General features: G+C 34.6%; 1 protein-coding gene across 7 annotated transcripts in view; it reads right to left on the bottom strand.

The window, feature by feature from the left end:
- Window positions 1–5772: 5772 nt before the first annotated feature.
- The window catches only part of CALCRL (calcitonin receptor like receptor), a 90044-nt gene continuing 82599 nt past the window's right edge, over window positions 5773–13217 (bottom strand). For all 7 annotated transcript variants that reach the window (XM_036023201.1, XM_036023200.1, XM_036023202.1 and 4 more), the window contains one exon: window positions 5773–7789. In XM_036023201.1, coding sequence (XP_035879094.1) covers window positions 7562–7789 — 228 coding nt within the window. In that variant the 3' untranslated portion in view covers window positions 5773–7561. The remainder of the gene's footprint in view (window positions 7790–13217) is intronic.

Below are 13217 nucleotides of genomic sequence, written 5' to 3'. Positions count from 1 at the left end.
GTTAATAGGTTTTCTAAATATTGATTCAGTTTTGCATTCCTGAAACACATTTTACTTGTTTATGAAATATCTTTGAATATGCATTGTATTCTGCTTGCCAATATTCTACTTTAGATTTTTATCTATCAATGTTCATAAGATATTAATTGTACTTTTTAAAATTAGTTTATTTTTGTTCACTTACAGTTGTCTGCATTTTCTCCCCACCATTCCCTCCCACCCCAGCCAAACCCACCTCCCTCCCTTGCTTCCACCCTCCCCCTTGGTTTTGTCCATGTGTCCTTTATAGTAGTTCCTGAAAACCCTTCCCCCCCACTGTCCCCTCCTCCTTCCCTCTGGTTATTGTTAGATTGTTTTTAATTTCATTGTCTCTGATTATAAAATTCTACACAGCAGAGAGAGAGAAGGAGCTTCTACCCATTGAGACAGCATGGATGGAACTGGAGAACATTATGCTAAGTGAAATAAGCCAGGCAGTGAGGGACAAATACCATATGATCTCACCTTTAACTGGAACATAATCAACAAAAGAAAAAGGCAAACAAAATAACTATACTTTTGTGATGCAACAATAGATTGTGATTTGATATTCTTATTTCATAAGAATAAGTTGGTTTGCTTTTCTAAATATGTTAGTTATGTTTTTTCTGATATTTTTGTCCACTTTATAGGTGTTGAGAGAAGTAAAGACTCCTACTATGTTTGTGTTTTTGTCCATTTTTCCTTACATCTCCTGTAATTTCTGTTATATATTTATAACTGCACATATTCATAAGCGTTATGCTTTTTTTTAACTTGCACCCTTTGGTATTATAAAATGTCCTTCTTCTTCTCACTTGATATCTTTTTAGAAAACTGAAATCCCTCCCTGCCTAATATTAAGTTCAGGACTGTTACTTTTTCATTTTTTGTTTGATTTTTCTGGTATTTTCAAAGTTTCTGAATTAAGTATTCAGGTTTGTATTTTGTCTACATCAAAAAGATAGTTTTACTCATAGTTCAACTTGAAAACCTATTAAATATGTAAGTTAAGCCTTTTCCTTATATGGACTAGATATGTCAGATTTAATTCTGCCAAATTATTTTTATGTCATTTTTTTCCTATTTTTTTATCATTGTTCAAAAAAGTACTTTAAGATAATCTATTTTTCTGGAATCCACTCAAGTCATGATTTTGTCTCACAAACTGCACTAAAACTGGCCTTTTGATGTTACTAATGACACCCATGTTGCCAAAAGCATTAATGAAATTCTCAGCTTCATTTTGGCTGAAGCCATAGCAGCATGTGACAAGGCTAGCTACTCTGTATTTTTGAAACATTTGTCTTTAAATTAGCTTCTGACATAACACTCATCGATGTCTTATCCTTCTTTATTGATTTCTGTGCCATATCTCACCTTCTTAATGTTGGGGAAAATGACCCCCGAACTCAGGCCCTGAGTTTCTTTTCTCTTGTATTTACTTTTACTACTGAAATGAATTCATCTGGTCTTAAAGTTTTCAATGCCTCCAATGTGTTGACAATCCTCATGTTCATACCTCAAGTCCACCAGTCTCCTGGTCTTCAGACTCATGGACTAAACACTCTATCCCATATCTCTACATGGATACCTAATAGAATCTCAATCTTATCATGGCTAACACCAAACTCTTGATTTCTCCAACCAATGTGCCCTGTCTCATACTTTCCTTGGTTAATAATAAATAGTCATTTCTCTGAGGAGGACATACAGAGGGCCCAGAGACACATGAAAAAATGCTCATCATCACTAGCTATTAGAGAGGTACAGATGAAAACCACAATGAGATACCACTTCACACCTGTGAGAATGGCCATCATAAACAAATCAACAAACAACAAGTGCTGGCTAGGTGGTAGAGAAAAGGGAACTCTAGTGCATTGTTGGTGGGAATGCAGACTGGTGCAGCCACTGTGGAAAACAGTATGGAATTTCCCCAGAAAACTAAGAATAGAACTGCCTTTCGATACAGCAATCCCACTGCTGGATTATATCCTACGAATCCTAAATCACCAATTCATTAGAACCTATTCACTCCAATGTTCATAGCAGCACAATTTACAATAGCCAAGTGTTGGAAGCAACCCAAGTCCCCATCAGTAAATGAATGGATCAAAAAACTATGGTGCATTTACATAATGGAATGCTGTGCAGAAGAAAGAAGGAGCTCCTACCCTTCATGACAGTATAGATGGCTCTAGAGAGCATTATGCTAAGTGAAATAACCCAGGAAGTGAAACACAAATACCATATGATCTCACCTATAAGTAGAACCTAATCAACAAAAAAATGAGAAAAATAGGACCAGAGACTTGGAAATAAAGAACCTGACAGTGTCCAGAGGGAGGAGGAAGGGAAATGATGAAGGAAAGAAGGGGAAAGGGCGAACAAAGGAACTTGAATAGAGTAGCCATGGGCACAGACAATGGTGGTCTGTGGGAGTTGGGGGTGCCAGAGTAAGCAATGGGAAAAAAGCAGGACAACTGTAACTGGACAACAATAAAATAAAAATACACAGTGAATGTGACTGTAACCTCCTTAATGCTCCAGAAAATAGAACACCACCAACAACAAAAAAAAAAACAGAATAAAACAAAATTGAAACCATCCTTGACTCTTAATTTTATATCCAATCAAAGAGCATATCCTGTTGGCTCCAGTTCTGTGTATATCCAGGATTCTTTGACTTCCCACGACCTTTGCTAATGTGCTATTTTCAGCTACCATCTCTTGCCTAGACAACTACAATAGCGTCCTAACAGTCTCCCTGATTCCACCCTGTTTCTGCTTTCACTCTTGCCACCGTGTAGCTTATTCTCCACTCATCAGTCAGAGCTAAATTTAAAGTTTTTAAAAAATATTTATTTATTTTTTTTTAGAGAGAAAGGAACAGAGGGAGAGAGAGAGGGAGAGAAACATTAATGCAAGAGAAAAACATCAACTGGTTGACTCTTGTATACATGCCAACCAGGTATGCAAGCATGTGCCTTGACCAAGTTGAACCATCCACATTTTGCTTTGCAGGATAACACCAACCAACTGAGCCACACTGGTCAGAGCCAGAGCTAAGGGGATGGTGGAGAGAGATAATAGGGGAAAGAATGGGAAGGGTCAAATCAAAAAACATGTAGAAAGGACCCAAGGACAAGGACAATGGGATGGGGGGATTAAATGTGGGAGAGGGGGGTGGGCAGGGCATGGGATAGAAACAGGGGAAAGATGGTGACAACTGTAATTGAACAATAAAAATTAATTTAAAAATACATGTCAGATTATTTTACTCCTCTTTCCCAAATCCTCCTGTCCTTTAGAGAATAAAATTAAAAATGACTCACTCTGTGGTCTTATCTTTCATTCCCCTCCTTAACCCAATTCCACCACCTTCTTGAGGTTCTTCAAACAATCCTGCAGTGGAACCTGTGTCCTTATTGCCATGGTGCTGGCAATGCCTCCCACCCCCAATAACCAACCATACAGCTTTCTCATGTCTCTGCTTGAATGTCACCCCAGCAGGAAACCCTTCCTGAACACCTTATTAAAAATAATGCCACTCTTAAACAATAAATATTTGTTGAATGACAGAATGAATTCCTAGGTAGATCTTGGGTTTAAGCAAGGTTTTTATCTCTTATCCCATGATACTTAAAAAAAAAAAAAAACAAGAATAAAAATGAAAGAAAAAATAAAGATAATCCCTTGGTGTTTGAATTGAAATAAGTTGCTTATTTGCTGGGTGGATCCTGTTTTGTGTAGCATGAATGTGCAGCCAGAAATGTGGGGTTTGTGAAACCCTCTGCGGTGGGTAGAGATGTAGTCCCATTGTTAATTCTGTAGAGTTCTGGCCACACACAGGCAAACAGAGCACATGCTCCATATGGGGACAAGATAAGATGGAGGTCACTCTCTGTCATCCTATTTTTTCTATTTGCATCCTTTGTTTCTTGTATGCTGTAAGCTGTGGTAAATATTTCTCACTATTTAGCATAATGCTTACAGCACTTTTGGAATAAAGCAGCATGGGATTTTGATCCAAGGGAGGAGCTGTCTCTGGGTCAAAGCCTGGGACTTTTTGATGTAGTCTCCAATTGGAACATAGAAAACTTTATTTTGTACTTGGGAGCAATAATACCATATTTAATTCAAAACTGTAAATTCTATACTACTCTTGAGCTATGTTGTAAAATTATTTGTATAGCTTCAATTGTACCATTCATAATTGTAAACAAAGACTATGCAATGCAAAGTATTTACTGTAGAAACATCTGTTTGAAAGTAAGGTGAAACATATTAGATTTTAAAATATCATTTAAATTGTAAAAATCTGTATGGAGGAACTCCATTTACATGGCAATGTTCCCAGTAGTGTGCTGTTTAAGTAGATGCTCAATACACTTGTTGATATAAATCTAGGAAATTTTTGAATCTAGGAAATCTAGGAATATTGCATATCTAATATTCTGATCTCTATTTTCAAGTCCAACATCTTAACCACTTGACAATCACTGCTACAATAATCTGATCTCTATTTTAAGGTAACATTAGCTTGATATTGTGAATTCAATGCCATTTAGTAGCATATATCATACTTGATATTTCACCAAGTGACATATCTTCAGAGCTGATAAGTGATTACACAATGGGTGTCATTTATTCTGATGTTTCAAATTATTAATGTAAACTACTAGTAGATCTCACAGGAATATGCTTCTCTTATTCTGAATGTGGGAGGTTAAATTTATTTAAACCCTAAGGTTTAAAAGTATTTATATATATATCACCAATAACTACAAGTAAGTCCATGAGTAAAGCAAGGAGAATAGAGGAAATAAAACTGTCACCAAGATGGGTGTGTTGCATTTTGCAATCAAACATTATCATAATACAAATGTCTGAAGAGAAAAATACCATTCATTTTAGGAAGTTTTATTTTTTGGTTTTTTTAGTGTACTTTTCTCCATTACCATTTAGTCTCCTTATACCTCCGTCCCCCACTCCCAGCAATCAACACACCGTTGTCCATGTCCATGGATCATTTTTCTTTTTTGCTCAGTCCCTCCATCCCTTAACTTCCCCTTCTGCTTAGCTGTCATCCTGCTCTCCATCTATCAGTCTGTCTCTATTTGGCTTGTTAGTTTGGTTTGTTCATTAGATTCCACATATGAGTGAAATCATATGGTATTTGCCTTTCTCTGACTGACTTATTTTACTTAGCATAATGTTCTCCAGGTCTATCCATGCTGTCACAAAAGGTAAAACTTTCTTCTTTTTCACAGCCGAGTATTATTCCATTGTTTTATCTACTCATCTACTTACTGATGGACACTTGGGCTGCTTCTATATCTTGGTGACTGTAAATAATGCTGCAATGAACATAGGGGTGCTTATGTTCTTTCTAATTTGAGAGTGATTTGAGTTCTTTCAGATATATTCCCAGAAGTGGGCTGAATGGGTCAAAAGGTTGATCCATTTTTTTTGAGGTATCTCCATACTGATTTCCACAGTGGCTACACCAATATGAATTCCTATCCACTCTGCAGAAGAGTTCCCCTTTCTCCACACCCTCACCAGCACTTGCTGTTTGTTGATTTGCCAATGAAAGCCATTTTGACAGGTGTGTGATGATCATTTTACAGTTTTCAAAATAGTGGTTTAACAAATTTCCTCCATTACTTTCTAAATTTGGCTGTTACCTCCCCCCATGGTTCCCCTTTCTCTTCATTTATATTTCTGTGAGCAAAAATTATGAAAGACTTTTAAATGGTTAAAATCATTTTAATGCATTATAAGCAATTAACACACTATAAAAACACATATACATAGTGATGCCTCGTCTCCAAATGAGCTTTTACTAATTGAAGGCATTTTGTTTTTCAGATATTTCAGTGGAAAATAACATCAGGGAAATCGAATCCAATTTAAATATCACTTTAATTCATTGGCAAGTGTTTATTCCATCTTAATTTAATTATTTCATAAACATCTGACAACAATTATTCTTCCAGACTGTATTCAAATCTTTCACTGACTTGTATCATCATATGTTGTAGCTCTATTATAATATTAAAATACTGTATTTGATATATATTGCATTCCTAAAGCTTTTAAAATAGCCTCGAACACTTCAAAAACTATAAAACTTCATATGCTATAAGTCAGAAAGTTAATATTTTTAATAGGGCAAGAACTGTAAGATTAGTGAATTGGCATTTTTTACAGTAGGAGTTGCTTACATTTTCTGGATTAGAATGCAAGTTCATCATCAAAATAAAAAGAAAAATATGTCAAACATACCTATTAAAGTATGAAACACCAAGTTGAATAAAACAATGGTCTTGAGTTTGTTTTTAATAAATACTTTATATCTTATCTTAGATATCTCTGTTAGTTCTCAAACTTCTGATGCTGGCACCTGGTTGTCTTTAAAATATTTACCAAATATAAAATTCCAGACCCTATTTTATTATAAAATCAGCCCAGACACAGTATCAGATATTAAGATGCATACATTGTTACATTATGTATTTGTTTTAAAATCTTTCCTAGATTGCATGTATTTAATTTGAGGCTATAAAACAGAATAACACAGTATTTACAAGCTCGTCTTTCACAAAAATTTTTTTACAAACTTCCAAGGTAATAAGAAACCCTATATCAATTAATATGCTTCATGTAAAACTTGCTAATTTGTCTACACAGTAGAAATGGAAGGGGCAAAGTGTTTATTTACAGATACAGGGAAACCGATTCCCTGCCAGTTATGTAGTGAGACAGGAAAGCAGCAAGGTAGGAAAGTAACTGATAAGGGTTTTTGTAGCATTGACCAAGATGTTTTCCTAACTATACCAAAGTAGGATTGCATGTTCCATGTACTACTTATTAAGTCTCACAAATGGATATGGCACAGGGTATAACTGTGATGTATCAGCAAATGAGTACCCAATCGGAATTCTACTCAGTTGCCTTTCTTGTGAAGGAGAGGGTAAGTTGAGAGGAATAATTAACTTCTTTATCTGCTCCACTTGAAAGGATAAATACAAAAAGGTTTAGAATACACTGAGCAAAAAACTCAACTTCACCAATGAATATAAGATAAAGTTTTTAAATAAACAAATGAAAAGCTATTTTCCCTCCAAGTCTATAGGTCTTTGCTAGGTTTCTAGGCAGAAAGTGTCGATTCATGCCCAATATGCATATGAAATTTTCAGTCTAATTTACACATGAATGCTTGCAGTAGTGTCTCAGAATGGCTTATTCAGCCAAAAGAATTGATTATGGTAATCTTTTCCTATTTCCACATTCAGTGATGTCAAGTTGGTAGCTTGAAATCAGCCATGGTAGGACTATTTACACCATAGAAAGTGGCAAGCATTACAAATAAGGGTTTTTCCCCCCACAGAGCTAGTTGTGAAACATTGACCAACAAACTACTGAGTTCATGTGAGTGTTTCTTTGTGGCAATTAAGAAGTTCATTTAACACTGAATTCATGAATCTAAGCCCTTGAGTTAGGAGTGGCACATAATAGTTATACAATACTGCCTCTATTGTAAAATATAATCGTTTAACTTCTCGGCTTTTAAGACAATATTTTCAATATCATGGATGCTTTTTCCATTTGAGTGCTCACTGGGAAAGTCATGGCTGTAGCCGGTGCCCTCGCTGATCGTGGACACCGTGTAAGATGCGCTACGAAGAGCATCGGAGTGGGAAAAGCTCTTTCCAAATTGAACTTTATATTGATTCCAGTTTCTTCTCAGAACTGCTTGAACCTATCAATCCAAAAAAAAAAAAAAGAAAAGAAAAAAGGACAAGAGCAATACATTATTTAAAATAAAGACATTGTACAGTAAAATAAGTTATGTATTGTAAAAAATCTTTTAAAAAGATATTAATATTACTTAGTGAACAATATTACATTTTAAACTTAATTTAAAAATTAAATGGAATGAGTCATCTTTTTATTGCAATTACTCTGTACTTTTAGTTTCCATTAATATTTTTCTTTCTATACCTTATTTTTGAAACTTTAATGTTGATTATAAATGTATTATTGTAAAACAAATAATTAATCCAAACCCACTTATAAACATTTGTGTGCAACATTGAATTTTATATCAATATCTTTATAAGTAGAATGAGAAGGTAAGTGAGAGTATAAAAGAACAGAGACAAGAGATAAAAGAAAAAGTAGAGGTATAGGCAGTAGAAACTAATGTCATCAGCAGCAGCAGCAGTAACAAACTTCTATTGAATCATTATCTTATGCCAGGTATTGTATTACATTCTGGTGGAAAAAACAGAGCAGGGCTTTTGTCCTTAGGGAGCTTACTAACCAGATGGAACAAAGTATTGAACAGATAATTACAAATAAAATGAGTACTGAGAAAAATGATAAGGGTCATAAGTTGAGTTTGTTTTTTTTAATTGTTTTTACATTGTATACCATTTTTTAAGATTTTATTTATTTATTTTTAGAGAGGGAAAGGAGGGAGAAAAAGAGAGAAAGAAAAATCAATGTGCGGTTGCTGGAGGTCATGGCCTGCAACCCAGGCATGCACCCTGACTAGGAATTGAACCTGCGACACTTGGGTTCGCAGCCCGCACTCAATCCACTGAGCTATGTCAGCCAGGGCTTGAGTTTGGTTTTAATTGAACATAAGACACTACACTAATCTTCTTTACACTGAGTCAGTGAGGGTAAATGAGAATATACAAATCCATCTCCAACTGGAAAAGCTGGGCATTTCCAGGTGTCTGATCAGTAACGAGACTGGTGTGGTGGCCATCTATTTCTAGGTTAAAAGTCTATAAGCCACATTCCCTTGGCCTGATCTTTGTCTTTCCAAAGCATGTATTGCTTTAAATTGTCTTCCTCAAGCTCTTGACTGCTCTTTGATCTTTTCATTACTTCCACAAGGAGAATCTGAGCATCTAAAGGCAAATCTCCAGAAATTTATGTACTATAAACATGCTAATGCAAGAATTGTTTTTTTTTTTTTTGCCCTGGCTGGTGTAGCTCAGTGGATTGAGCACTGGCTGGGAACCAAAGTGTCCCAGGTTCGATTCCCAGCCAGGGTACATTCCTGGGTTGCAGGCCATAACCCCCAGCAACCACACATTGATCTCTCTCTCTCTCTCTCTCTATCTCCCCCTCCCTCTCCCTCCCTCCCTCCCTCCTTTCCCTCTCTAAAAATAAATAAATAAAATCTTTTAAAAAATTGTTTTTTACTAATTATATAAAATTCCTCAATTTTTACTCAGTCTATTTATGTGTATAAGTCAATATTAAATTTAAAATAGGGCTGGCTAATTTACATCTTTTCATTTTCTTGTTTAATAGATCAAAAAAACTTTATTCTCCTAATCACAATCTCTAGCCAATTGGTATTCCTGAGTTGTGAGCAACTCTGTGGGGATCTTCAAAGTCCTGCTAGAGTCACCTAAACCCTGTCACTTAAAATCTCATTTCATGTTTGGACATGTAGAAAAACAGAAGAAACAAATATAGAATTAACAAGTTTCTTTAGTCAGAACTTAAAATGAGTTATTTCCAAGTAGCTTTTCTCTATTCTGTAATTCACAAATTATGTAATGAGAAATACAATACATTGGTTTTAAAGGTTACATTGTGATTAAATTCAGAGCTTCATGACTTTCAAGGTTATTTCTTTATTTTTGCTACATATACTTGAAAAAATAATTTTACAGTCATATAATTTTATTAAATAAAATCACTTATAAGATCATAAATATAAATATCATGCAAACAATTATACTTTGTTTCCCTTATGGTTTAATAATATATTTCTAAATTCTTCAAATAACGTATTTAAATTAAGGTAATTTAAAAAATAATATTTGCATATGTAATATCTTCAAGAACATAAGCAAATGACAATTTCAATGGCTTTAGAGTGTGACTTTTAAGTAAATATTCAGAGATTTAAAACAAAAATGACTTTTTAGCCAATTATCTAGATATTTCTAAAGGGAATTGTTTTTGACCCAGATTTTTACGCTAATCCATTTCCTTACACTTTGTTACTAAATCATGGACTGACTGAAAATGTATACTACTATATATGTACTGTGGTTGAAAGGAAGTAGAATGTACCCGTGTACAAAATATTCTACATAAATGTTATGAAGAGGCTGACAAGAAGTAATAGCTGTGAATGTAGTACTTACAGTCTTAAAAAGGAAAGTTTAAACTCTAAAAGCCAAAATGGCTTTTGAAAAATGTTTGCTCTTGAGCTGCTTTGATTAAGATCATCACCCTGTTTCTTCCTTGCACTTAAATCATCAAGCAGCAACAGCCGCAACAGCAACAACAAGCCATGGAAATCCAGTTTCCTGAAGGGTGGGGACTGACTGACTGAGGTTAAAAATGAGCCTAATTAAAACCTACAGGCCTTGTAGACATCAGCTTGTGTATGTCATTCTCTGTAATGATGTAATGTTTTCATTTGCTTCCTTTAATATAATATCACACCTGTTCAACAGAATTAAAGTGGCCACATTTAATGTCTTTTTAATGAGAAAAATATAATAGTGGAAGATAAGGAAAGTTGCCATTTGAATGGAAGGTAGATAGCCAGGTGTTATTGAAGATCTTAAACTGTTTTTCACTATTTTACATGAGTGTTAATATAAATAACAATGCCAACTATTTAGAATATAACACTACAACTTTCTATACCCCTTAGCACTTGATAGGGAACCAACTGTATACTTCTAACCTCAATCAATTAAAAGATATTTAATAGGGATTCACTATAAAAATTCTACCTAGTTCTCATTATGGAATATGAACTCTTATTCTCAACAAAATTTTATTGACTTTATGACCATATCTATTCTCACATGTTGTTAAATGTCCTCATTAGACTGGGAAGGGCACTTTTCATGACTAGAGTCCCTAGTTTATGCAGACAGTGCAGTTTTTGTCTGGGTGGACTAGAGATGAGATGAATGTGGCCTGAACACTCGTCAAGGCACAGTTACTTAACCAGCGAGAATTACAAATAGAAATATTTTGCCTAAAAATAAAATAAGTAAAATGTGAGAATAAAACAAAAACACAGATACTAAACTAAAACAAGCTATCTGACCTAATGTGGAAAGCGAGAGGAAACTAAGCCTTAGCAAATGGTTTTAAGAAGTACATGACATACTTGGAATCACACAAAATGAATTTGGCAGCTGTGTTTTCATGTCATGAGAACGGGAAAAACTAAGAGACGATAAAGGCGGGGTTATAGTATTTCTCAAGATGAGAATGAATCATACATAAAAGGAATTATATCTTAAGAGACAAAGAGAAGATATTGGAGAAGTGAAGAACTGAAAGATTTGTCAACAACTTGGCTCCAAGATTTTGTATTATTATAATTTTCCACTGCCAAAATTTTCTCGACTTTAGGACATGGCAGAAGATCAAGGTTGCGTCTCTTTTGCTTCCAGAGTGCAGCAAGAGTATTAGGCAGTAGTTTAGATATTCCCTGGGCACTTTTTTCTAAATTAAAGGGCCAATTTGAGATATGAACCCAATTAATATTACCATTTGTTCATGTATTTTTGAAAACGAATGACTCAGCAAATCTTACAAGGAATCTATAATGTATTGAGTATCTTCTGAGGGTGGAACATGGTGCTAAATACTTTATATATTCCCAGCTTATTTGAATCCTCATGAGACTTGCGTGAGGAATTTGCTTTTATATGATATCCATGCAAGTAGACACTGAAACGCCTGGAGGTTCAGAGTATTTATTGCCCAGGATATATCACATACGGGAACATAGCGAAATCCGTGGGGCTTAAATGCATTGCTGCAGCAGTACTTTTATCCGACACTTCGCATAGGAGGAGAGACACTTCCTCCTATTGCAAAGTATTTTCTTAGTGATTAAATTTTGTACCTTTATAATTTACCCTTTATAAAAATCAAATGTGTTTCTGCTGATGCAAAGGTATATCTTTCATATTTCACAGAAGTTCTATATGTGTTGTCCACATCTCTATCATCTCGGCTTAACTGTAAAATCCTATACAGGCAGCAAGTAGAATTATCTAATGCAGTTTATTCAATAATAATTTTATAGAGGTACATAATTTCTGTTATAATTTTTATCAAAAGTGATTTGTTTATTTTTCTTAATTGCATTTCTGTCTATACTTCTCATTGGCTTTAGGAAACAGTCATTCTGGTCCTCCAGAGAGCAGAAGAATCATGGAAGTACCACTTAAAGATACCAAACATAGTCTGCTGTCTGACAGTCCTACACCACATTATCAGTAAATAAATATATAGCCTTGGCTGGTGTGGCTCAGTGGATTGATAGCTGGCCTGCAAACCAAGGGGTCACCAGTTCGATTCCCAGTCAGGGCATATATTTGGGTTGCAGGCCAGGTCCCCAGTATGGGGTGTGTGAAAGGCAACCACACATTGATGTTTCTCTCCCTTTCTTTCTCCCTCTCTAAAAATAAGTAAATAAAATATTTTAAGATAAATAAATAACTATATTAAAATTAAATATACTTTAATTTAAATGTAAAAATTAAATGAAGTTTTATTACATGTTAAGAGAAATAAGTAAAACATTACTTAAGCAGAGGAAAGCAATATTTAATAGTTTTTCATATGTACATGATTTCCATTATTGACTTGTTTTAAAGAAATGGTTCTTATAAAGTTGCGCTAACTTTATATGTGTTTTCCATCCAAAGCTTTGTGATAAGCTTTGCAGTTTACCAGCCTCACTCAGTTGTTGACTGGATTTCTAAACCTTGTTGAAATTTGCCAAAATCCTCCAACAGTTGAAAATTTTTCAAGTGGATTAAAAACATACAGAACTAAATCAATATAGTTCAAATTACTGAGCTATAACTGTTCATATGCCTAAGAAATACAGTACTGCCAGTTTTTAAAATCCCTAAAAACTTTCAGTTAGGAAATACTTGCTGAAAAATTTCGAAATATCCAAGACTATTTCCCATGTTACAAATTAGGGCATGCTAATTCTCTTAAATTTTCTAACCTACTGCATGTCTTTCTAATAAAACAGAGAGTTTAATTTTTAAAAGTCCTTTGTATCTATTGCCAAAGACCAGATCATGGGCCAACCAAGAAGAATTAAAAAGAAACAGAGAATAGGAAAATAAAAATGGGCCAATTCATTTTTCTATTAGAGGACA

This window comes from Phyllostomus discolor, chromosome 4 (assembly GCF_004126475.2).
Source record: "Phyllostomus discolor isolate MPI-MPIP mPhyDis1 chromosome 4, mPhyDis1.pri.v3, whole genome shotgun sequence".
Taxonomy (NCBI): domain Eukaryota; kingdom Metazoa; phylum Chordata; class Mammalia; order Chiroptera; family Phyllostomidae; genus Phyllostomus; species Phyllostomus discolor.
This window is presented reverse-complemented; position numbering and strand designations above follow the sequence as displayed.